The following is a 23,315-nucleotide window of genomic DNA, read 5'->3' on the forward strand; positions in this document are numbered from 1 at the left end:
TACAACTTAAAGAATGAAAAACTACAAACAGAATTTTATTGATTCATAAGCATTTATATTTTAATTTGAGTTGAAAATCTAATGAGCTAAACAACAACTTATTATATTTTGTGGAAATAACAATTAATATATACCTGTGTTAAATGTTTTTTTTTTCCTTCTCTTAAATAAATATAAGCTTGTAAATATAATCAAACACTTGTATAATTACATTTTCTAGGTGTGGCAGATGGCTGAAAACAAAATTATGTTCCTGAATTCATATAAGATGAAGCTCTCTGTGATATTTGGGGTAGCCCAGATGTTATTTGGTGTTATTTTAAGTCTTTTCAATCACTGGTATTTACTTTTTTATTTATTTTTATAATATTTAATATTTGATAACATGTATATTGAATTCATATTTAAGTGAACAAAGCGTGTTAGGTGAATGAAAACTTAAACTACCAGTGAATGTTTGATATTTTTAAGTTGCCACTTGAAACTCTAACCTTGCCACTAGGTTAATAAATAAATACACTTCTAACACACACACACACACTGATATCATTATTATTAAGAAAAATCTCCAGGGAGGCCATACTATTTGTACAGCTATCATACCTGTTCTTGAATTCATTCACACTACTTACACACAGGCTGTATCCATTTGGCAAGCCATTCCAGTCATGTACCACTCTATGATAGAGAAATCTAGCTCTTGCCCCCTTCTTGACAGCATTTATTCATAAAGTCCAAGATTGCCCTCCCATCCTTTCTCTACTCTCTATAAAATGAAAAATGCCATCTACTGAAATCCTGTATGACCCTATCAAAAGTTTGTAAGTCTCAATCATATCACCCTTCTTTCTCTTATTTGCTAGTGCCTGCAGTTTAACAAATTATATCAGGATTCAACAGTACTGATATAATTTTTAGTTTCACCACAGAAACCAGGAGACAGACCAGCATGCATTAGTCCAAGTAATGTCTTATCAAGTCTTTGTAAAGATGCAAAACAACTTCCTTATCTTTACATGTCAAAGTTCATTTCAATATGCAATTATTCTCTGAGTTGTATTTGCAATCTTTGCTAGATGGCTCTTGAATTTCAACATCCTGTCTAATAAAATACCAAGATTCTTAGTTTGAACAGTTTCTTCTAGCATAATCACACCAATATAATATGACTTTGGATATCTAATTCACGTCAAACTGCATTTCTTTACACTTGCTAAAATTTAATTAACTACTATTTTTCACATGCCCACAATTCCAACTTATTGAAATAATTCTACAATTACTGCATATCAGCAGCACTCCTGATTATCCTATCTATCTTCTTTGCAATTTCAGATTTAGCCAACCAAATTGAATTCTCATTGGCTTAAACCACAATATAAAATTATGGTACAACATGACAGAATTTTATGCTGGCTGGGACATTGCCTGGTTAAACAAGGCCCCCGTTGTTTTCACCAGGAAACCATCGAAAAGTCAGCAACTGGAACTTTGGACGGACCGACGTTTTGTCGTCCTCAAGCATCTCACGACCACTTTGAAATCACTTAAACCACTCGTAAACTTGAATACAGGATAAGCATTCATCACCGTATGCTTATTGAAGCATTTGATGCATTTCGTTAAAACCTTTACCAGGTTTAACACAAAATTTTAACAGATGGCATCAATGGCAATATCATATTAAAAACGAGGATATTGGGAAAGAACTTGACATTGTTAGCATCTAGGAATGTGTTAACAGAGCTAATCTCAGGTGGTATGGTTACTTAAACAGAAGAGAGGAAAGATTAGCAAAACAAGTGTTCTCTGTCAGGTTGGCAGGGAAAAGACCCAGATGAAGACCAAGACATAGGTGGATTGATATGGTAAAAAGTGCCTTAGAAAATAGAAATATAAAATATGATAATGTTGAAGTCTTGACAGGTAACAGATTGATTTGGAGGAAAATTGTAGATAGGAAGTTAGTACTGTAATTTCATGTTTCATGTTAGTACTATATTTCATGTACTACTATCATATCAGGATATGATAGTAGTACACGAAATACTATCATATCCTGTACACCACTTGAGGGTACATGTCAGGAATTTGATGATGATAATGATTGTCTTTGCATCATCAGCAAATATCTGTGTGTGTCACCTGGAAATCCTTCAAAATATCATTAATATACACAATGAATAACAATGGGCTAAGGACTGATTGTTGTGACACATCACTGGTTACCTTAAATCTTGCAGACTCACATTCCCCATATAATAATTTGATATATCTCAGTCAGCTGTCCTCTTATTCATGCCAATAATTTATAATCCAATCCCATATTCTCCAATTTATGCAACAATCTTCCATGCTGTATTCTCTTAAAAGCCTTAGCAAAATTCAAAAGTATCATGGTATATCCATTCCACTTGTCTTGTCTAACACAATGGCAACATTATTATAGAATGTGAGCAAGTTGCTCAAACTTGACGTTTCTAGTAAACCCATACTGTTTATTGCAATGTATAGTTTTTCTGTCAATCCATTTTTGTATGTGGTCCCTAATCAACTTTTCCAAAATCTTCACCATCATTCAAGACTGTTGTATAAATCAGTCTTTGCACCATCCATGTGTAATGGAATTACCATACACATGGATGTGGCCTGGTCAAAGAAATAGCTACTTCAGCTGAATATTCTTTTAGTATCTCTGCTAATATTCCATTAGTCCCTATTGCGAATTCAGCTTGTCCAACAGCTCTATTTCCCATGCAGATTTCCCACTTTGGAATATCATCAAGAATTCTTAGAGAAGTCTTGGGTTCTCCGCTCCAAATGTGCAACAATACTCCAAAGTTGTATGCATCTGAGAGTTATAGAGGTTTAAGAGGAGGAAGAAGTAATGTTCAGAATGAAAAAGAAGAGCACCAAGCTTTTCAGAGGCTAAGGAGGCTATAAAAGTAACATGTTTGTGCCAGGATAAACTGAATATGACATTCATTATCTAGATGGAACATTATCAAAATTACGAGGGGATGATTGTGGATAATGAGATGGACATGAGTATTTTTTAACATTGAAATTTACTAAGTAGTCTTCACCCCCATTTCAGGATGTTGAGGAGGTCATTGTTCAAGTCACAGGTTATGGAATATCTTTAGTCATCTGATATTAGGTTACTGTATGGTTGAATGAGGAAGACGAAGGAAGAGTACGGTCATCAGCGAAACCATGAATAGGATTTGAAGTCAGAGAGGGAGGTCATTGATGTAAAGGAGGAAGAGTGTGAGTGAGAGCACAGAACCCTGAGTTACTCTAGCAATGATGGGGAAATCTGATGAGATGTAGCCATCCACCATGACACGGCGAATGACCGGTGAGGAAGCTCAGTCCAATCAGAGAGTGTAGAAGTTGGTAATAATTTCCTGCTTTGAAGTTCATCATGTTACCTTTTCTGAATGGAACATTCATGAGCTTAGCCAATTCCTAAGTAAGTACTGCATGATCACTGTCATCATCCAGAGGCAGAATAGTTACATCCTTAACTAAAATTCCCTCTGACATTTTAAGTAGATCTAACACTCTTTGACCTTGAGTTCCTTCTGTCACATGCTGCTCGAGAAACTTGTTTCACAGTAGCTCAATAAATTCATTTTCATTCTTCTCATGAGATTTCACAGCTATTTATTCAATTTTCAGTAATTAAAGTCTCCCATTATGATTACTCATTTCTCACCCATCATTATTTGGTGATGCGTTTCCTCGTCACTAGCAACTGATTCCCTAAGTCTGTAACAATGCCCAACTATGTATTTCATCTTATTAGACTCCACCACAGACCATATGGTTTCATACTCACTGTTACATGAAAAACTGTTACTAGTATTGCAGTCATAAGTTTCAACTCTAACTGGATCCAACTCATCTAATATTATTAGCAGCACACACCCCCCTCCCTCTCCTATGCTGTATATCATCATCATCAATTTCCTGATATGTACCCCCAAGGGGCATTCAGGTTATTATGACAGCACTACATGATTAAGTTTACATTATTACTAATCTCCTATCAAAATGTTTCCTCCAGATTAGTCTATTACTTGAAAGTGCTCCAATATTGTCATATCTAACATTTTGTTCTTCTAAAGCATTTCTGACCAAATCAATCCACCTAGACCTTGGTCTTCCTTTGGATCTCTTTCCTGCCATCTTGGCATCCAACACCAGTTTTGCTAACCTTTCCTCATGCATTCTGTTTAAGTGGCCATACCACCTTAGATTAGCTCCACTTACACATTCTTGAATACTAATAGTGTCAGGTGCCTTTCTAATATCTTAATTTTTAATATGATTCTGTCATTGATACCATCAGTTCACTCAATAATTTTTCTCAGAATCCTCATATTTGTGATCTCTGGCCTTTGATCAAGTGCTTTATTTCTAGCCCAACTCTCAGATGCATTTGTCTTAAAGTGAAAATCTAATCTTGACATCCTCTATTTGGCCTGAACCCAGCTTGTTCTTCTCCAAGTTTCTCTTCCACAATCTTTCTCAACCTCTTTCCAAATATGCTTACATAAATCTTACCTGGAATGCTTAGTAAAGAAATTCCTCTGTAATTCTCACATTAGCTTTATTCTGTTTTTTATAGTTGGGTACTATGGAAGCTCTTCTCCAATCATTGGGAATTCGACCTTCTGTCCAAGCCTTCTGAATTATGCAGTGTAGCCATTACAAAACTTTTATACCTCCATACTTCAGCATTTCTGGTCGAATGTCATCTACTCCAGCTGCCTTTCCACATTTCAAGTTTTTGTCAGCAATTTTCTACCTCAAGGATTGTTATGTACTCCTCTTTGCATTCGTCTTTAATATTTTCTAGTATGGTTTGTTTAACAGTCTTTCAAGGTAATTACTTGAGACATGTATCCTTATCTTCAGTTTTCATGTCACCTATACTATCTTTGATTCCTTTTACAATACTCTTTCCTCTATTTCTAAGCTTCTTCAATGGCCTTCAGAACATTTTTCACCTTCCTGATATTTATTTTCTGTATTCATACCTCAGTCTTCCCTTGACTTTTGTTTAGCTACTTTTACACATAGCTTAGCTTTCTTACATTTTTCTCTGTATTATTTTATGACATCTGCTGACTTATTTGCTAGGAACTTTTGGAATTGCGCTCTTCTTTTCCAGGAGTGCTTCTTTAACTTCTTTTGTCCACCATGGTATTCTTATTTTTCTATTCTTGCAGACAACTTCACCATATATCTCCCTAGCTGAGTCAATGTTTTCTTCATACTCGTAGTTTGCCAGTCAGACTCCAAGGTTTGGTTTCTTGTTTTCAAACTGCTGCAAATTTTTTTTTCAATAACGTTTGCATAGTTGAGTCTACAATTTACTTGTAAAAATTGCTCATCTTTAATTCTTTTTTTAAAATTTTCTTACATACTACTCTTTTCAACATAATATCTATTTTTATCCTGCTTAGTACTAATTAATGATCACTTCCAGTTTCAAATCCCCTGCACACTGTTGCATCCTGAACAACAATGACATAGTCAATGAGGCTTTTCTTATTTCTTGTGTCTTTTCTCCAAGTGAACTTGTGCACATCTTTATGTTGAAACATGGTGTTAGTAATGACTAGTCCTTGTCCTGAGTAGAAGTCCATTAAATACTTACCATTATTATTAGCTTTGTCCTCTTCTCCAAATTTTCCCCAAATGTTCCTATATGCTTTGTGAGATTCGTTTCCTACTTTGCTGTTCAGGTCTCACCACTTTTTCATTTTCCTTATGTCAGCTGCCTGTTTTAATGTTCTGATATACATGGCAATGCTGGTATTTCGGTAAAGTCTGGAGGGCCATAGCCAGGAAGTCTTAGTATAATGCCTCCACGTGACCCCCCCCCCCCAGAAACATGGTGTCGAAATGAGCTGCAATCCTCTGTTCAAATGATTTCTGCCATCAGAAAACTGACAAAAAGCTATAAAATGCATCTCCCAAGATGTTTAGTGGCCAGCATGGGAGATTAGGCCACAACCTCCTCCACAAGAATATATATACATGTATATATTTCCCCGGGGTCTCACATTTTGATGAGTATGGGGGTTTGGCAACCCCAGGGTTGCCAAATGATGCACTAGCAGTAAAACGAAAGACGATTGAAATCTGATGCCAAGGACAGCTTATGGAAAAACTCATGCCAGCTCGGACGTCACCCGGTTAAACAAGATTCGTGTCTCCAACTGGGAAATTCGAGTTGGGTCAAAACATATGCTATTGAGGAAGGGAAAAAAAATCAAGTTAACAAAGGAATTGATATCAGTAGGTACATGGAACATTCAAACCGTGTGGGCAGCTGGAAAATTACAACTGCTTTGGGAGGAAATAAAAAGATATAGATGTGATGTCCTTGGATTATCAGAAATGAGATGGGCATTATCAAATGATATGGATGGATTTAAGATCATGTGGTCAGTGCACGAGAAAAAACATGAGACAGGTGTAGGATTCTTGTTAACTAATAAAGCACATAATGCTCTACTAGGATTAAGACCTGTAAATGAAAGAATAACACCTAGATTTGGTGCTCAGCCATTCAACATAATTGTTATTCAAGTATATGCATCTACAAATTCTATGAAACTCTCCCATTTGAAATTGATCAGACTCCAAAAGAGACATCTTATTGTTACCGGTGATCGGAGTGCAAAGATAGGAAGTGATAATACAGGATGAGAGCACGTCATGGGAAGAGTTGGACATGGAAACAGAAATCAGCACAGAGAAAGATTACTGGAATTTGCTGTGGATAATGAAATAATAATCTCTAACACCAGATTTCAACAGAAAGATTGCTGTAAATGGACATGGTGCTCCCCAGATCAGTAAACTAAGAATATGATAGATCTGATCTTAATCAGTGCAGAATCTTTCAAAGAGCAGATGTTGACTCAGATCACAATTTGGTGATCACTAATTTAAACCTGAAACTCAAAATGATGCATAGAAGGGACCTCTGAAGGTAACCGATATTGGAAAAACTCTGATGATAGTTATATAAATTAAGTGGATATTAAATACAACATCATTTCAAAGCTGAATATAGAAACTGTAAAAGTTTGGTGTGAAAATTGACCAGAGAGCTTGCTGGAATACACTCATCTTCACGCCAAGTGAAACCTTTTGGCTCTTTATTTTAGTAAAAAATCTGTGATGATAATATCAGAAATTTGTATAAAATAACACTGGACAAAAGATTAAAAGACCTAGAAGAAACTGAGGACATAAGCAAAAAGACTTGAACAACTAAACTGAAATAATACTGGAAACAGTAAATGCAACAATTCCTGAAAAATAAAAAATGGATTACTCAAGACACACTAAACTTGGTACAAGAAAAAAGAAAATTGAGAATTAAAAATGGTGACAACTCTGAGGCAGCAGAAAGAGCATACAGAAAGAAGTGTAATGCAGTGAGAATAGCACTAAGGACATTCAAGAGCATTTGGTTGGAAAACCAATGTAATGACACTGAGAAATATCATAGCAAATATAAGACGAGAGAAGTATGTAAGTTGATCAGAAATATCAACAGAAAATGGAAACCTTCAGAATTACAGCCATCAAGGATGAAAGAGGCATGGCCTTAATTAACATTGAAGAAATTTTAAACAGATGGACAAAATACTGCAGTGACCTACATAAAATACAAATTGATCAAAACACTATAACACAGGTAACCAAGGAGTTAAAGGAAATATCACCGCCAATCACAGATTTTAGAAGATTAAAAAACAACAGAAGTCCTGGAAATGATGGCAAAGTGAGAGAAATGATAAAAATGGAGGCAATACCCTTGTACAGGTAATACACAAAATCTGCAATAAAGAATGGAAGATTGGATTCACCCCAGAAGAATGGAAAAAGTTGTTGATAGTCTTACATAAAAAAGGAAATGCTTTGGAATGTGACAGTTACAGAACCATTGCACTGATAAGTAACCTGTGTAAGGTTTTGATGATTATACTAACTGAAAGACTAAAAAGCCAGATTGAGAAACATCTGGAAGATGAATAAGCAGGGTTCCAAAACGATAGGAGTTAATACAACAGATATTAGCCCTTCGACTCATCACAGAAAAGGTACGAAGAAAGAATAAAAAAAGTATTTACATGCTTCGTGGACTTCAACAGCATTGAACAAAACATCATCTGGCTATGCTGGAATCATACAATATTGATGCCAGTCTAATTCGCCTATTAAAATAAATCAACACGAATGCACAGGCAGCTGTCAGATGTGGAGCCTGGTTTGCCATTAATAGAGGCACAGGACAGGCAGATCCAATATCACCAAGTATCTTCATTTCATACATGGTGAGATTGATAGACAGAATCAGAAATGAGGACACATGAATCTCCATTGAAATAAGACTCAACCACCTGTGCTTTGCAGATCACATTGTTTTACTTCAAGAAGACGAAATGAAACTTGAGCAAATGATACATAATTTAAATAGAGAAGGGGAAAAGATACGGATTGAGGATGAATATAGTAAAGACAAAAACAGTGGTTTTTGATGGAAGGGAGATTGGAAAAAGATTATTGTACATGGAAAGGAACTCGAGAATCTGGAACAGTTTAGCTATCTTGGAAGTTGTATGTCACATGATCTAAACTGTAAAAAATAAATTAAAATTAGGACTTCAAAGGCTTAAACACTAAAATCCATGGACAAAATTTGGAAGAGTAGAAATATCAGCTTAAAAACCAAACTAAGTGTTCTTGAGACATGCATCTTTAGCGGTTTGTTGACAAAGTTGTCACATTCCAATGACAAAGGAATTGGAGAGAAGAATACTGGCTTTTGAAAGAAAGTGTTATCGTAAAATTCTAGGAATTGGATGAACTCAAAAGATAAGAAATGAAGAAGTGTACAGAAGGATACAACTAAAAGAGACTGTTTCAAAAAGTCATACAAAGAAAATTAAAACTCTTTGGACATATTTGTAGAATGTCAAGTGACGAAGTTAAAGTCATTAGTGTTTGGCCTAATAAGTGGAACAAATGTCAGAGGTTGTACTCACTGTGAGTGGGCTGACGATATTAAAGACTGATGTGGGGTGAGAACTAGAAAAAGCTAGTTCTCACACCCTTGTTAACCACACTTTTCCTTAATTTTCTTAATGTTCTTCTATCACACAGCTGAAATATTTCCTCTGCATCAATCTTATAAAAACCTTTTAGTAACTTAAATGTTTCTATCATATCCCCTCTTCTCCACCTATCAACCAACCTCTGCAATCCACAGGCACTCAATCTATCAATGCAGTAAGCATTTTTTACATCACTCACCAACTTAGTCACACTCCTCTGAACTCTCTCCACAACCTGCTCATCTCCAAGGAATCCAGGTGACCAAACTTGAGCACAGTAATCCAAATGTGGAAGTATCAATGTTTATCTGACCTCTTTATCTCTGGGTGTTAGTGTGTTCTTCAATAACCAAGTAATCCTATGTGTAATCTTGGACACCTTAGCAATGTGTCCTCTGAACTTCATCTCCCTATCCACCAACACCCCAAAGTCCCTAGCCTCTCTTTTTTTTTTTTTTTAAGATAGAGGGTGCCTAATTAGGACTTTAGTCTTTGTTTTGTTGCTACAATTTTTTAAATTAGTCCCTTTGTTACACCATGTTGTTGTAGTCTCACATACTGTGACAAACTTTGTTTTTGTGCTCTGAAGATGCTGGTAATAACACCAGCGAAATATCAGAAATAAGTCAATAAATAATTATTTACTTAAAGTTCTGTCTTCTGATATATACCGTCAAAATTAAACATCTTCGATTTGGATATCAGGTTTAATATCTGATATCCAAATATAAGGTTTAATACTGATTTGACATCAGGTCGTCTTCTTGTAACTCCTTCAATTCTAATTGCTGATTTACAACTCAAATACAGACTATGTATTGCTTGATATAATTTAACATTCATACAGTGTAACTATCATTTTGAACAGCTTTCCTCTTTGCACCTTGTATGTCTTTTCTTCTACAAAAAGGTTCTACTTAAAGATTTTAAGTGAAAATTTCGTCCTAACATCCTCTATTTGCCTGAATCCAACTTGTTCTTCACCAAGGTTTCCTTCCACAATTTTTCTTAGCCATTCCTCAAGTACTCTTGCATAAACCTTACCATTAACACTCAGTAGGGAGATAGAGATACCTCTGAAAATCTCAGATTCAGACTGTACTGCATGAAAAGCCACCAAAAGTTTTTGGTGGCTTTTCCTACTGTTATGCTGTTATTACTGCTTGTTTCAGTTAGCAATCTTTCAAAGTAATTATTACTCCAGACATCTGGAATATCTTTAATTTTTCATGTCAAGTTTATGATTACTGATCTCTTTTACAATATTCTTTTTCATTTCTAAGCTTTTTTAACACCCTCCAGAATATTTTTCTCCCTCCTTGATGTTTATTTTTCATGTTCTTATCAAATCTTCCCATGAGTTATATTTAGCTATTTTACAAAGTGCTCTGCTTTGTTACATTTTTCCTCTATGTCGAGCATATGTATACAGATGTGGATATAGAGGAAAAATATGAAGACTTTACAGTGTTAGTTGTAATGATAGACTGAAGGCATCTAGTCTGTATGAAGGGTTGACACGATTAAGTCATTTAAACTATTGAGTCTTATTTAACAGATTTGCCAATGGGGTGATTTTTCATATAGTAGAAAAGAGACAAGATGCTATCCCTGGAAATTGTCTAAGGAGCTAGTGAGTCAGAGAGTGAAAAGTTGTTTTTATGCAGGGAGAATAGGTGAACCATGGAATTTGTTGCATGATGGGATGGTTAATGTACGGCTGGTGAATAGGTTTAAAGAGTTGTATGATAACCTTCATGTTGTTCATGATGAGCCTCCTGCAGTGAGTCTTGAGACTTCATTGCTGGAATAGTAATAATAATAATGATGATGAAAACAAGAATATAAAACCACCTGTTGTTTGATTATACATTATGGCACCAAATGATAAAATGTTTTAAGGGATATTTGAGCTGTTTTCCTGCATTAAAAAAATATAAAAGAAGGCTATGAAAATGAAATGGAGAATTATAACAAAATACATATCAGTGAATTTATAAATGTCAGTTATCAGGAAATTTGATGTTTTTCATGTGTTTGCTTTATAAGTTATCTTATCCTGAATAATTTAATAGCATATATATAATACAGCCAACATTTGCAACATGTCCTGATTATTTTTTTTTTCATTTTCAGCTATTTCAAGAAGTGGATAGATGTGTTTTGTGAATTTATTCCTCAAATTATTTTTCTCCTGGCTATATTTGGTTACTTAATTGTTGCAATATTTGTGAAGTGGATCGCATTTGATGTTAGCGATTCTTATTGTGCCCGAAGCTTGTTAATAATGCTCATCAACATGTTTATGTTTAGCTATCCAAAAGAACCATGTTATCTGACTGAAATGTATTCTGGCCAGGTAATATGTTATGCCAATTATAATAATTTCTTTACAGTTAAGTCACTAATTAATTATTAGCTACATATATTTCTGTTTTTATTTTGCTATAAATCACATGTTACCTTTGCATGATACTGCATTTCTCTTTTCAAATATTTTATATACCATTGGATCCTTTAGTTTAGCAAACCCTGGATCTCATATGTTCACTAGTTACTTCTCTTGCAGTTCAGTAGTCACATTTCATATTTTACTGGCAAAAAATAATCCTGTGAAAGATAAGTATAAATTATGAACTTATAAGCAAAATCTTCTGCATCATACCTAGTTGGGCAATAAAAAAAGTATTGTTCTGTTTGTGCACTGTGTGTGTGTGTGTGTGTGTGTGTGTAGGTGTGTGTGTAGATTTTTGTCAATGAAAAGCCCACTCACAAAAGTTTGTGCAGCAGATTGTAAAGGTTATATTATACAGAGAGCCCAGAACTGCCTTAAGACATCTTTGAATAAATAAGGCAGTAATAGTCCCACACACTGCGGAGTTTGTTTATATATATATTAATGAATGTAAAGCCCATCCACAAAATGTTGTCAACTTAATCCACCCAACCTTAGTCCATAGCTCTTCATTCATGTACATATCCATAGTTCTGCTACGCTATGATTACATTATTGTATGAACAATTGATACTTTATTAACTGCACATAGGCAGAAATGGCATGTTTAATTGGAAGTAGACAAATAAATATTATGCAAGTTTCGGTGTACATTAACATTTGCTATGTTTACTGATGATGTTGGTGTACACATGTCATTCATCCTGTCAGATGCACCTAAATTGTGTTCATATCAAGTGTTAAGGAAAAAGTACAAGAATTTGCATCCGACTACTGCAATGACTTTAAACTGAATTATTTGTAGCATCCTGGAAATGATTGACTCAAGACCAAATGACTAGACAAAATAGAGTAATTATTGATTTAATAAAAATAACTTTTTAAAATATAGGTATTATTTCTGGGCATTATTAGGTGTTTCTGAAGTATACTTGCATAAATCTTTCCAGAAACACTCAGTAGGGAAATACCTCTGTAACATGGGAAAATTCCCCATGTTACAGAGGTTTATTTTTAGAGGAGTAACATGGGAAAATTCCCATGTTACTCCTCTAAAAATAAAATATTATTTTAAAGACTAATATAACCTATTTTCGTTTAAGAGTGACCCTTCTTTTGCAATGTCATTGGCTCTTTACCAAAATTCTAGGGCATCACTGAGGTGTTATAAAACTAATATACGAAGAATAAAAATAGGAGAAATTTTGGACATACCTTTTTGGATGTTGTGTTCTGTCTCCTTATTCCAGCGATGTGCCTTCATATGCTGTTAAGCTGTTAAAAGGAAGGTTTTTTATGAGGGGAGTAAAATAATGTGGGGGAATTATTTGAAAAAAAAATGGATTTTTTAAATATATGTATAATATTATTATTAAGGGTGGGTAGAGTTTTTTTTTCTTCTTTTTTTTGTTTGGAGGTGGGGGTTTGAGAGAAACATCTGAAGATAGAAATTATTTTTTTGGGAAGAGGAGGGATTTAGGACTAGGTGTATTTCTAACCCAGCTCTCAGATTCATAAGTTAAAATTGGTTTTAATTCCATCTTGTGTATAGCTAATTTAGTCTTTTGACTAATTTCTTTCTTATTCCATATAAATTCATTCATTTCTTTTAGGCTTACACGGTGATCCGAATGCATTTTTGAAAATTATGGAGACAACTACCGTGTTTGAATAAAAACTTTAGTTTAATATAACTAAAATCTACCTTCGACGTTTCGACCTTTATGTCAAGGTCATCTTCTGAAGCATACAAATATACACAGGAAACAAGCTATACTACAATCAAACTGGTTCGTTAAAGACACTGACCAGCCGCTACCACAATTGTTGGCTTGACCTCTGGTGAAAAAAAAAAAAATAAAATAAAATAAATAAATAAATAGAAAATAAAATAAAATTAAATTAAAAAATTTATACATCAACGCTAGAGTCCTATTATTAGTGTCGTCTAATATATATATATATTAACATCATTCCAGCCAGTTGGTATGGAATGGTTTCTAATACTAGTTACGGATTGGCTAGAGTCCTGACTTATTCTGGATCTTTCATATTAGGTAGGCTGAATGTGTGCCATCCAGATCCTTGGAATTTTCATGCCCTCTTTGTTATTGATATTTGGGTGGTTTATCAGGATTTCACAGGACTTAAATTTCCTTTCGTACCAGGTTTTTGTGCGGTGTAAGGAGCAGATGCTTTTCCAGTTGATTTGGTGTAAGGTGTTGAGTGCGTGGTCTGAGAGGCCTGCTTCACCATAATGGTTATATTAAATGTGTCTAATGTGTTCTTTCTGGTGTACAGGGATTGTCCGTCCTGTTTCACCAATGTACAGTAAGTTACAGGTGCAGCGGATGCAATAGACTCCAGGATGTGCTAATGGGAGGAGAGGATCCTTAGAGGAGCTGAATATGGTTTTAAGTTTAGTGGGTGGTTTAAAGGTGGCATTGAGGTTATAATGTTATAGGATTCTGTTGATTTTTTCTGATAACCCTTTAATGTATGGGAAGGCTATGGTTTTACTGTAATCTAGATTCATTTTTGTTGTAGTTTTATAGAGTATTTTATTAACAGTATTTTTGTTATAGCCATTATTTATGAATGTGTCACTAATGATTTTTAGTTCTTGTTTTAGGGCTTGCTGGTTAGAGCAAATAGTTGTGGCTCTGTTTTTAAGGGTGTTAATGACTCCATATTTTTGTGATGGGTGGTGGTATGAATTTGCATCTGTGTATTGGCTAGTGTGTGTCGGTTTTCAGTAGACCATGAAGAATAGACTGCCTGAAGGAAGACGTGTAACTAGTGTGTCTCTAGGAACGGGAGCGAATTTTGGTTTTCGATTTCGATGGTAAATTGTATGCGTTCGTGTTGTTTGTTCAGGTGGCTGAGGAATGTGTTTAGTGTTTGTCGCCCGTGCGGCCAGATCGCACGGACGACAAATGCATTGGGCACCTTGGGTTCGCCACCTTGGAGTGGCGAACCCAAGGTGCACAATGCTGGATCATGCCTTATTTCATGTAATATACATCTGTTATATTATCTGTAGACTGGTTCATACTCGGGGTGCTTAAGGTCAAAGCTGTATAACTGAGAGGAGACCTCCACATAGCCTTTAAAAGAATGCGGAGAACCGACCAGGGCTTCTGACCTAATGTCCAATCCTCACCTTCTCGTGGTGCACCCTGTTGGGTATCTACCTGGATACTGAACGAACAAGGATGGGCTGTAAATTTGGGGTTTACCCAACCAAATTGTATTCTTATTGGTTAAACCAAAATAAATAAAAAAAAATGATGGTATAACATGACAAAATTTCATGTCGACTGGGGCGTCGCCTGGTTAAACAAGGCCCGCGTTGTTTTCGCCAGGGAACCAGGGCGAACAGCAAAAAGTCAGCTACTGGAACAAATCTGAAAACACACCCCAACTCAACATCATCAGAGTTAAAGATCGGTACTATCAACATAAGAAACCTGAATGGCAAAGAAATGAAGCTAGCTGAGGAATTAGATAAGTACCAGATCGACATAATAGGGGTGACTGAAACAAAAAAGAGAAAAACTGGTGAGATCTTTCTGAGCAATAAATACAAAATGTTATATTCAGGCAATTACAATCAAGGAAAAGAAGGAGTAGCCATAGTATTCAACACAAAATACGAGGCTAATCTTCTTGAATGGCAAGCAGTCTCAAGTAGAGTGATTTGGGCAAATATGGGAATGGGGAACTGGACAATGAGACTTATTTGTGCCTATGGTCCCACAGAAGGTTCTACTAAGGTAGAATTGGAGGAATTTTTTGATGCTTTAGAAAAAGCAACTGACACAATGAAAAAGGAAAAGTTGGTCCTTGTTGGGGATCTGAATAGTAGAGTATGAAATGATTGTCAGGCATACAAAAATATTTTGGGAAAATTCGGAGAAAAGAGCAAACCTAATAATAAAGGCAAATACCTGCTGGATTTCTGCTCGGGACATGGACTGGTTATTACTAACACCATATTCCAACATAAAAATGTGCACAAATTCACATGGAGAGAAGAGGCAAGGAATAAGAAAAGTCTCATTGACTATGTTATTGTTGATAGTGATGTTTTCTCCCTGGTGCAGGACACCAGAGTGTACAGAGAATTTGAAATTGGAAGTCATCAGTATTTAGTCTTGAGCAGGATAAAATTGAATTTCATATTGAAAAGATTAACATGTAAGAAATTTTTAAGCGAATAAAAGTTCAGCAGCTCTCAGATGTTAACTGTAGACTAACATATACCAAGATTATTGAAGAAAAAATTAAAGAGTTTGAGAACAGAAACCAAACCTTGGAGTTTCAGTTGCAAGTTTTGAAGAAAACACTGATTGATTCAGCCAGAGAGGCATGTGGTGAGGTTGTCTGCAAGGATAGAAAAATCAGAACTCCATGGTGGACACAGGAAGTTAAAGAGGCAGTGAAGGAAAAGAAGAAATTATATCAAAAGTTCCTGGCAAATAAGTCAGCTTTGGCTCTTAGAGAATACAGAGACAAATGTAAGAAAGCGAAACACTGTGTAAAGCTAGCTAAACAAAAGTCATGGGAGGACTTTGGCAAGAATATAGAAAATAAATATCAAGAAGGTGGCAAAATATTCTGGTGGTCGTTGAAGAAGCTTAGGAATGGAGGAAAGAGTGCTGTAAAAGGAGTTAGAGATGATAAAGGTGACATGAAAATGGGAGAAAAAGATATGGTGGTATAAAAGTCTTGCAGTGGCTGCACTGCATAGTTCAGAAAGCCTGGAGACAGAGGGACGAATTCCCGATGATTGGAGTAGAGCTCTAATAGTGCCCATATATAAAAAGAGAAATGAAACTGAATGTGAGAATTTCAGAGGTATTTCAATACTGAGTGTTCCTGGCAAGATCTATGCAAGTATACTTGAGAAACAGTTGAGAAGAATTGTGGAAGAAAAGCTGGGTGAAGAACAAGCTGGATTCATGCCAAATAGAGGCTGTCAGGATCAGATCTTCACTTTACGACAAATATTCGAGAAAGCATGGGAATATAGCAAAGATCTGTATTTAAGTTTTGTGGATGTGGAAAAGGCATATGACAAGGTGCCAAGAGAGAAACTGTTCAGTACGCTACCGTTATATGATGTTAATGGGGCATTATATCAAGCAATACTTAGTCTGTATTTGAGTTGTAAGTTGGCAGTTAGAATTGAAGGATGTACAGAAAGATGGTTTCATGTTAAATCTGGTGTGAAACAAGGATGTACATTATCCCCTCTGATATTCATTATCTATATGGATCACATTATGAAGGAAAGTGGTATTAAACATGATATCCGAATCAGAGATGTCATGTCAGCTCTTTGCTTTATGTGGACGATGTTATACTTCTGAATAAATCCACTACTAGTTTGCAAGATTCCCTGACAAAATTGAATAACTGTTTTAATAGATATGGTATGAAGGTCAGCATTAAAATGACGAAGACAATGAAAATAGGTAGAATTGCTGAAAATGTCAACTGTGTTGTGAAAGGGGAACCTGTGGAACAAGTAAAACATTTCAGCTACTTAGGCACGATTTTTAGTGAAGATGGTAAATTAAATATGGAAATAGACAATAGAATCAACAAAGCTGGTTTGGTAGGAAGTCAATTGAATAAATTTATATGGAATAAGAGAGAAATTAGTCTGAACACTAAATTAGCTGTATACAAGACAGTGTTCAAACCAGTTTTAACTTATGGATCTGAGTGCTGGGTCAGAAGTGAAACACTTGACCGAAGACGAGAGACCGCAGATATGAGAGTCCTGAGAAAGATTAGCGGCGTGAACAGATGGCATCAATGGCAATATCATATTAAAAACGAGGATATTAGGAAAGAACTTGACATTGTCGGCATCTAGGAATGCATTAGCAGAGCCAATCTCAGGTGGTATGGTCACTTAAACAGAATGGGCGAGGAAAGATTAGCAAAACAAGTGTTCTCTGCCAGGTTGGCAGGAAAGAGACCCAGAGGAAGACCAAGATATAGGTGGATTGATATGGTACAATGTGCCTTAGACAATAGAAGTATAAGATCTGATAATGATAATATTGGAGTCTTGACAAGTAATAGACTGATTTGGAGGAAAATTGTTGATAGGAAGTTAGTAATTATGTAAATTTTTCATATAGTACTATCATATCCTGTACACCCCTGGAGGGTACATGTCAGGAATTTGATGATGATGATTCCTACTCTTTCCTTCTTGCCCCCCCCCTCCTCCCCCAATTTTTCCTGTTTTTACTTTTCTTCATCTCCTGCAGTGAGAGTTTGCCTTACCTAGTAGGCTAAATAAACACAGAAGAAGGCAATGTCAAACCATTTCTGTTTTTATTTTGCCAAGAAAATCATATGAACAGTAGCTTAAGTTATTGTGATAGTGGCTACTGGGAAAGAGCAGAGAGGAACTTCCAATGAAGTTAACAAGAATGATGAAGCTGGATCAAAGCCTTTTCGAAGTTCAACTTCTGATAGAGTTAATCCCAGAAGAAGATGCTACCACTTTACTTATTTACATCAAATAGGAAAATGTATCAATGAAAACTTACATCATCCAGGATACAAATCTTGTATCCCTGATGATGCAAGTCCAGTGACTTTATTATTATTATTATCATTATCTGAGACCTCCAGGGAGACAAGGACTCATCGAGGGAGGCTATAAATCACTCAAACCAGCTATCATACCTTCCCTTAAATTCATTCACACTAGATGCATTCACTACCACAAAGGGCAAATTATTCCACTCACTCACTGCTCTCTGGGAGAAAAACCTAGCTCTTACTCCTTTCTTGACTGCAAATAAATTTAACTTCCCTGGCTGCCCATGTGTTTTCTCCCCACCTTCCATATAACGAAAAATTTCATCAGATGATATCCTATAACATCCATTCAAAGGTTTACAGACCTCTTTTGTATCATCCCTCTTTCTCATGTTAACCAGAGTCTGTAATCCACATACTTGCAATCTGTCCTCATAATCTAAACCCTGTAATCTGGATATAATCTTTGTAACTCTTGTTTGTACCCTTTCCACAGCTTCTTTATCCTCTTGGAACCCAGGAGAACAAATCTGCACACAATAATTCAGATGTGGTTATATCAAAGCATTATAAAGAGGTAGAATGATTTCCTTATCCAAATGGGGAACTTCATCTTTTGGAGAATGAATAAGATAAGCGAGGTTTAATATTGGTATACAGAAAAGTTCATAACTGGTATTTACTTTTAATTTTTACAGAAACTCCTTATTTGGAGAAAAATGTCATTTGAGCAAATAGCTCTAACTCTGTGCATTGTTGATATTATGCAATGAATTTGTATGGGATGTGGCAAATTAACATTCAGATATGGGTTAGTATGTGTAAAGAGTAGATTGGCCAATCAGACTACCAAGAATTTCTCAGTGGACGTTATGTGAGTGGACCTATATACCTGTATTTTAATCATTCAAGCATAATTTTTATTCATAAAATATAATCACTGTCATACATGCTTCTCAAATGCAGTGAAACCATCTAACAGCATTCATATTTGTAGATTTAGGGATGTAAATGATGGCCTCTCCATTTCAAGAATGTGGAGGACCCATCTACAACCTGTATAACATCCTAAACTAGCATTAGAAAAATTCCCACTACAAGAAGACAACCTGGTGACTTGGTGAAGTGTTTAGAACATTCAATAGCAACTGAAAGAAATCATTTTGTAACTATCCAGAATATTAATACATGAGGACTCTAACAGTTTATTGTAGTTGCATTTATCTATTTATAATTTATATATATATATATATATATATATATATATATATATATATATTTTTTTTTTTTTTTTATCACTAGAGGTCAGGCTAGAAAAAAGATTTATTAACTACGTTGATTTAGTTTACTGGTATAGAAAGCATGAGCATGTAGCTTGGTTCTGCATACAGTTGTATTCTTCCAATGATGACCTCGATATAGAGGTCGAAACGTCAAGTTTTATTTTATTTGTAATTAATAAAATAAGCTGTTCAACACGTGTGTTTTTGAGTCCCTAAATCTACAAATATGAGTGCTGATCACCGTGTAACCCTAAAAGAAAGAATTATCATAATCCATGGAGATGTGACCCACAAGCAGTGCAGCCTCTACGGTAAGCTGAAGATACGTGTTTCTTTATTAATGAATCGACTAGCCTTTTTGAAACGATGTAGAGACAGCAACATAGTTCCAAACTGCATTAAACTAAAGAAAAAGTTTAAATCAACCAAAGCGCTCCGTATTTATGCCCGGTTGGAAAAAGCCTTATTACGAGAACAAATCCACGAGGCACGTAAAAATCTAGCATCCACCCAAACCAAAGTTCTGCAACTTAAATTTGAATTATCTGACTACGTTATTCCAGAAATTTGGGAGATTCTAGATAGGATCACCGACCACTCGGCCAAGCACTCACTACTGGAAAATAAAGAAAAACTAATAATGAAATTTCAAGCCCTACAACAACAGAAAAGCACAAGATCATCAAGACGCCATTACGAAAGGAACAGCCAACCACAAACCGACGTCATAAAGAGCAACCAATCGCCCGCAAACAATGTTAGGAGCCACCAACCACCATCGGATCAATGCTCAGTTATCAACCTATCAAACCACGTTCTCACCGAAGGTGAACTCTCGCTGCTAAAGAAAGGTTTGAACTACGCCATTACTCCGAGGTCAGTGAACAAACTTGATATCGTGTATCATATCGAGAGAGGTTTACGATCCCTCCCCACCATTCTGGCTGATAAAATATGAATGGAAACATCGTGTATACTAAATTCTAACAAAAAACTAAACACCAACATAAACAAAACTGAAAATCTAGCCCTTAAATCCTTCAAAAATAACCAGGATATTATAATAACGAAAGCCGATAAAGGCAATTCCACCGTCCTGTTAGACCGTACGACATACATAGAAAAAATGAACCAGTTAATATTGGACCATAACACCTACCAAAAGGTTAACTACAACCCCACAAAATGTAACAAAAAGAAAACAACTGAATTAATCAAATCCGTCCACACATGGCCCGAAGAAACGACAAAAAAATTAATACCTCAGTATGCCCGTGCGCCCAGAATTTATGGCCTGCCAAAAATACACAAATCGGGCACACCACTTCGCCCAATCGTTGAAGGAATTGACAGCCCAAATTATCACTTAGCAAAAAAATTAGCTGCCACACTCAAGGAATTGGTAGGTCAGTCCCCTTCCTACATAAAAAATACACAACATTTCATCAGTAAAATCAAAAACATTACACTCACCGACCAAGATTTATTAGTCAGCTTTGACATAACTTCCCTTTTCACCAATGTCCCAATCAATGACATGATCTTGCTCCTACAGAACATATTTCCACATGACATCACGGCCCTTTTTGCCCACGTACTCTGCTCTGGATATTTCCTATGGCAAAACAATTTTTACCTTCAAAAAGAAGGTACAGCCATTGGCTCACCACTTTCTACCCCAATAGCTAACTTTTATATGGAAGACTTTGAGCAACGGGCTCTAGAGACAGCATGTCTAAAGCCCAAAATCTGGCTCAGATACGTCGATGATATTTTCGCCATTTGGCCCCACGGCTGCGAAGCTCTAAATACATTCCTTAGCCACCTAAACAAACAACACAAATGTATCCAATTCACCATTGAAATGGAAAAAAACGACTCTCTTCCTTTCCTAGACACACTTGTCACACGTCTTCCCTCTGGCTGTCTCTCCTCAGTTTACCGCAAACCTACACACACAGGCCAATACATACATAAAAATTCTTACCACCACCCAACACAAAATTTAGGTGTCACAAGCACCCTTAAACACAGAGCCCTAACTATCTGTTCAAATGAACAGGCTCTAAACCAAGAATACAAAATCATCAACCAAACATTTATCAAAAATGGATACAATAAAAAAACTATTCACAAGATCCTCCATACAGACACCAGTAAGAACAAAAAATATTTCAAGAATGCTATTGCCATTCCTTATGTTAGAGGCATTTCTGAAAAAATAGACAGAACACTTCGCAAATACAACATTAAAACCACCTTTAAACCCCCAAATAAGCTAAGACACCTACTCAGTTCCTCTAAAGATCCTCTTCCACACCTAGCACACCCAGGGGTATACAAAATACACTGCACATGTAACATACCATACATAGGGGAAAACAGGGCGAACCATCCCAATCAGACAAGACGAACACAAACGACACATTAAATACCTCCACTTCGGTAAAACAGGCCTTTCTGACCATGCACTCCAAACATACCATAGAATTGACTGGAAAAATACCAAGTCCCTACACCGCACCAAAACCTGGTTTGAGAGAAAATTTAAAGAGTCTTGTGAAATGCTCAAACACAACCCAAATCTCAATAAAAATGATGGCCTCACCATTTCAAGAATGTGGAGGGCCCATCTACAACCTGTATAACATCCTAAACTAGCATTAGAAAAATTCCCACTACAAGAAGACAACTTGGTGAAGTGTTTAGAACATTCAATAGCAACTGAAAGAAATCATTTTGTAACTATCCAGAATATTAATACATGAGGACTCTAACAGTTTATTGTAGTTGCATTTATCTATTTATAATTTATATATATATATTAGGAGAATTCATTTTTACTCGGTAGGAATATTATAAAATAAATTTAATGACTATTACCGAGAGAAAAGATGGCAAGATATATTTAACAAGATACTACTAGTTTACTAGTTTCATTACAAGAACATCATCAGGTATCATACTCAAAGAAATATATAAAAAATTACAGAGACTTAAAATTGTATTAACAGAACAAGTGAAAAACAGTAGCATGTTTGAAAAAATGCAAGTATGAGTTCCATACAAACGAATACTACGCGCTGTCGCGAGTGCGCCAGTACTGAGCAGAAGCAACGTGTGCGTCCGAGAGATTGTAACTCAGGCTGTTGTTGATATGAGAGGAATCTAGAGAAATTTCTCTTGATTCAACAGTTTGATATTAGCAGTTTGAGTCCAGTTTACAATGTGCTGGCGGCCTTCGTCTGAGTTAGCAGAAAAGAGAACGTGGCTAGAGAGAGCGCTAGCTCTAGTCCTGTTATAGGAGATATCTCTACGGTGTTCATCCAAACGTAGAAGGATGGATTTGGCAGTCTGTCCATAATAAAGCTTTCCGCAATCACACAAAATCTTGTAGACTCCTGGAAACTGAGTAGGAAGATGTTTCTGTTTATGTTTGCAAAGTAATGAACGAAGTTTTGGAAGCGGACTGTAGCACGTTTTGAAGTTAAATTTCTTGAGAATCTTTGCCAGTTTTGGTGAAAGAGAGCTGATGTAAGGCAAGGAGATGAAGGCTCTTTGGGGAGGGGGATCTTCAGCAGTAGTTGAGTGCCTGGGGGAAAGAAATTTGTCAATCTTCTTTGGAGAGAAGCCATTGTTAATAAACATTTTTTTAAGAAAACTGAGTTCATTTATAATTTCTGTTTCTTCGGTAAGTAATGATTTGGCTCGGTGGGCTAAAGTGGAAATAATACCACATTTTTGTGGAGGATAATGATGGGAGGAAGCATGAAGGTATCTGTCAGTATGAGTAGGCTTTCTAAAAATTGAGATTTTAATGTTCTCAGCACATCTGGTAAGTTTGAGGTCTAAAAAGTG

The 23,315-nt window shown here is 35.9% G+C and overlaps 1 protein-coding gene across 1 annotated transcript in view; it reads left to right on the plus strand.

Annotated features, from left to right (window-relative positions):
- Positions 1-23,315, plus strand: part of LOC150099114 (V-type proton ATPase 116 kDa subunit a 1-like) — a 586,531-nt gene that overhangs the window by 447,763 nt on the left and 115,453 nt on the right. Inside the window, exons 14-15 of the mRNA XM_090404569.1 lie at positions 221-339; positions 11,286-11,508. Of these exons, the coding sequence (XP_090260695.1) occupies positions 221-339; positions 11,286-11,508 (342 nt within the window). The remainder of the gene's footprint in view (positions 1-220; positions 340-11,285; positions 11,509-23,315) is intronic.

This window comes from Typopeltis vanoorti, chromosome 15 (assembly GCF_054136105.1).
Source record: "Typopeltis vanoorti isolate ZY-2024b chromosome 15, IOZ_Tvanoo_1.0, whole genome shotgun sequence".
NCBI lineage: Eukaryota > Metazoa > Arthropoda > Arachnida > Uropygi > Thelyphonidae > Typopeltis > Typopeltis vanoorti.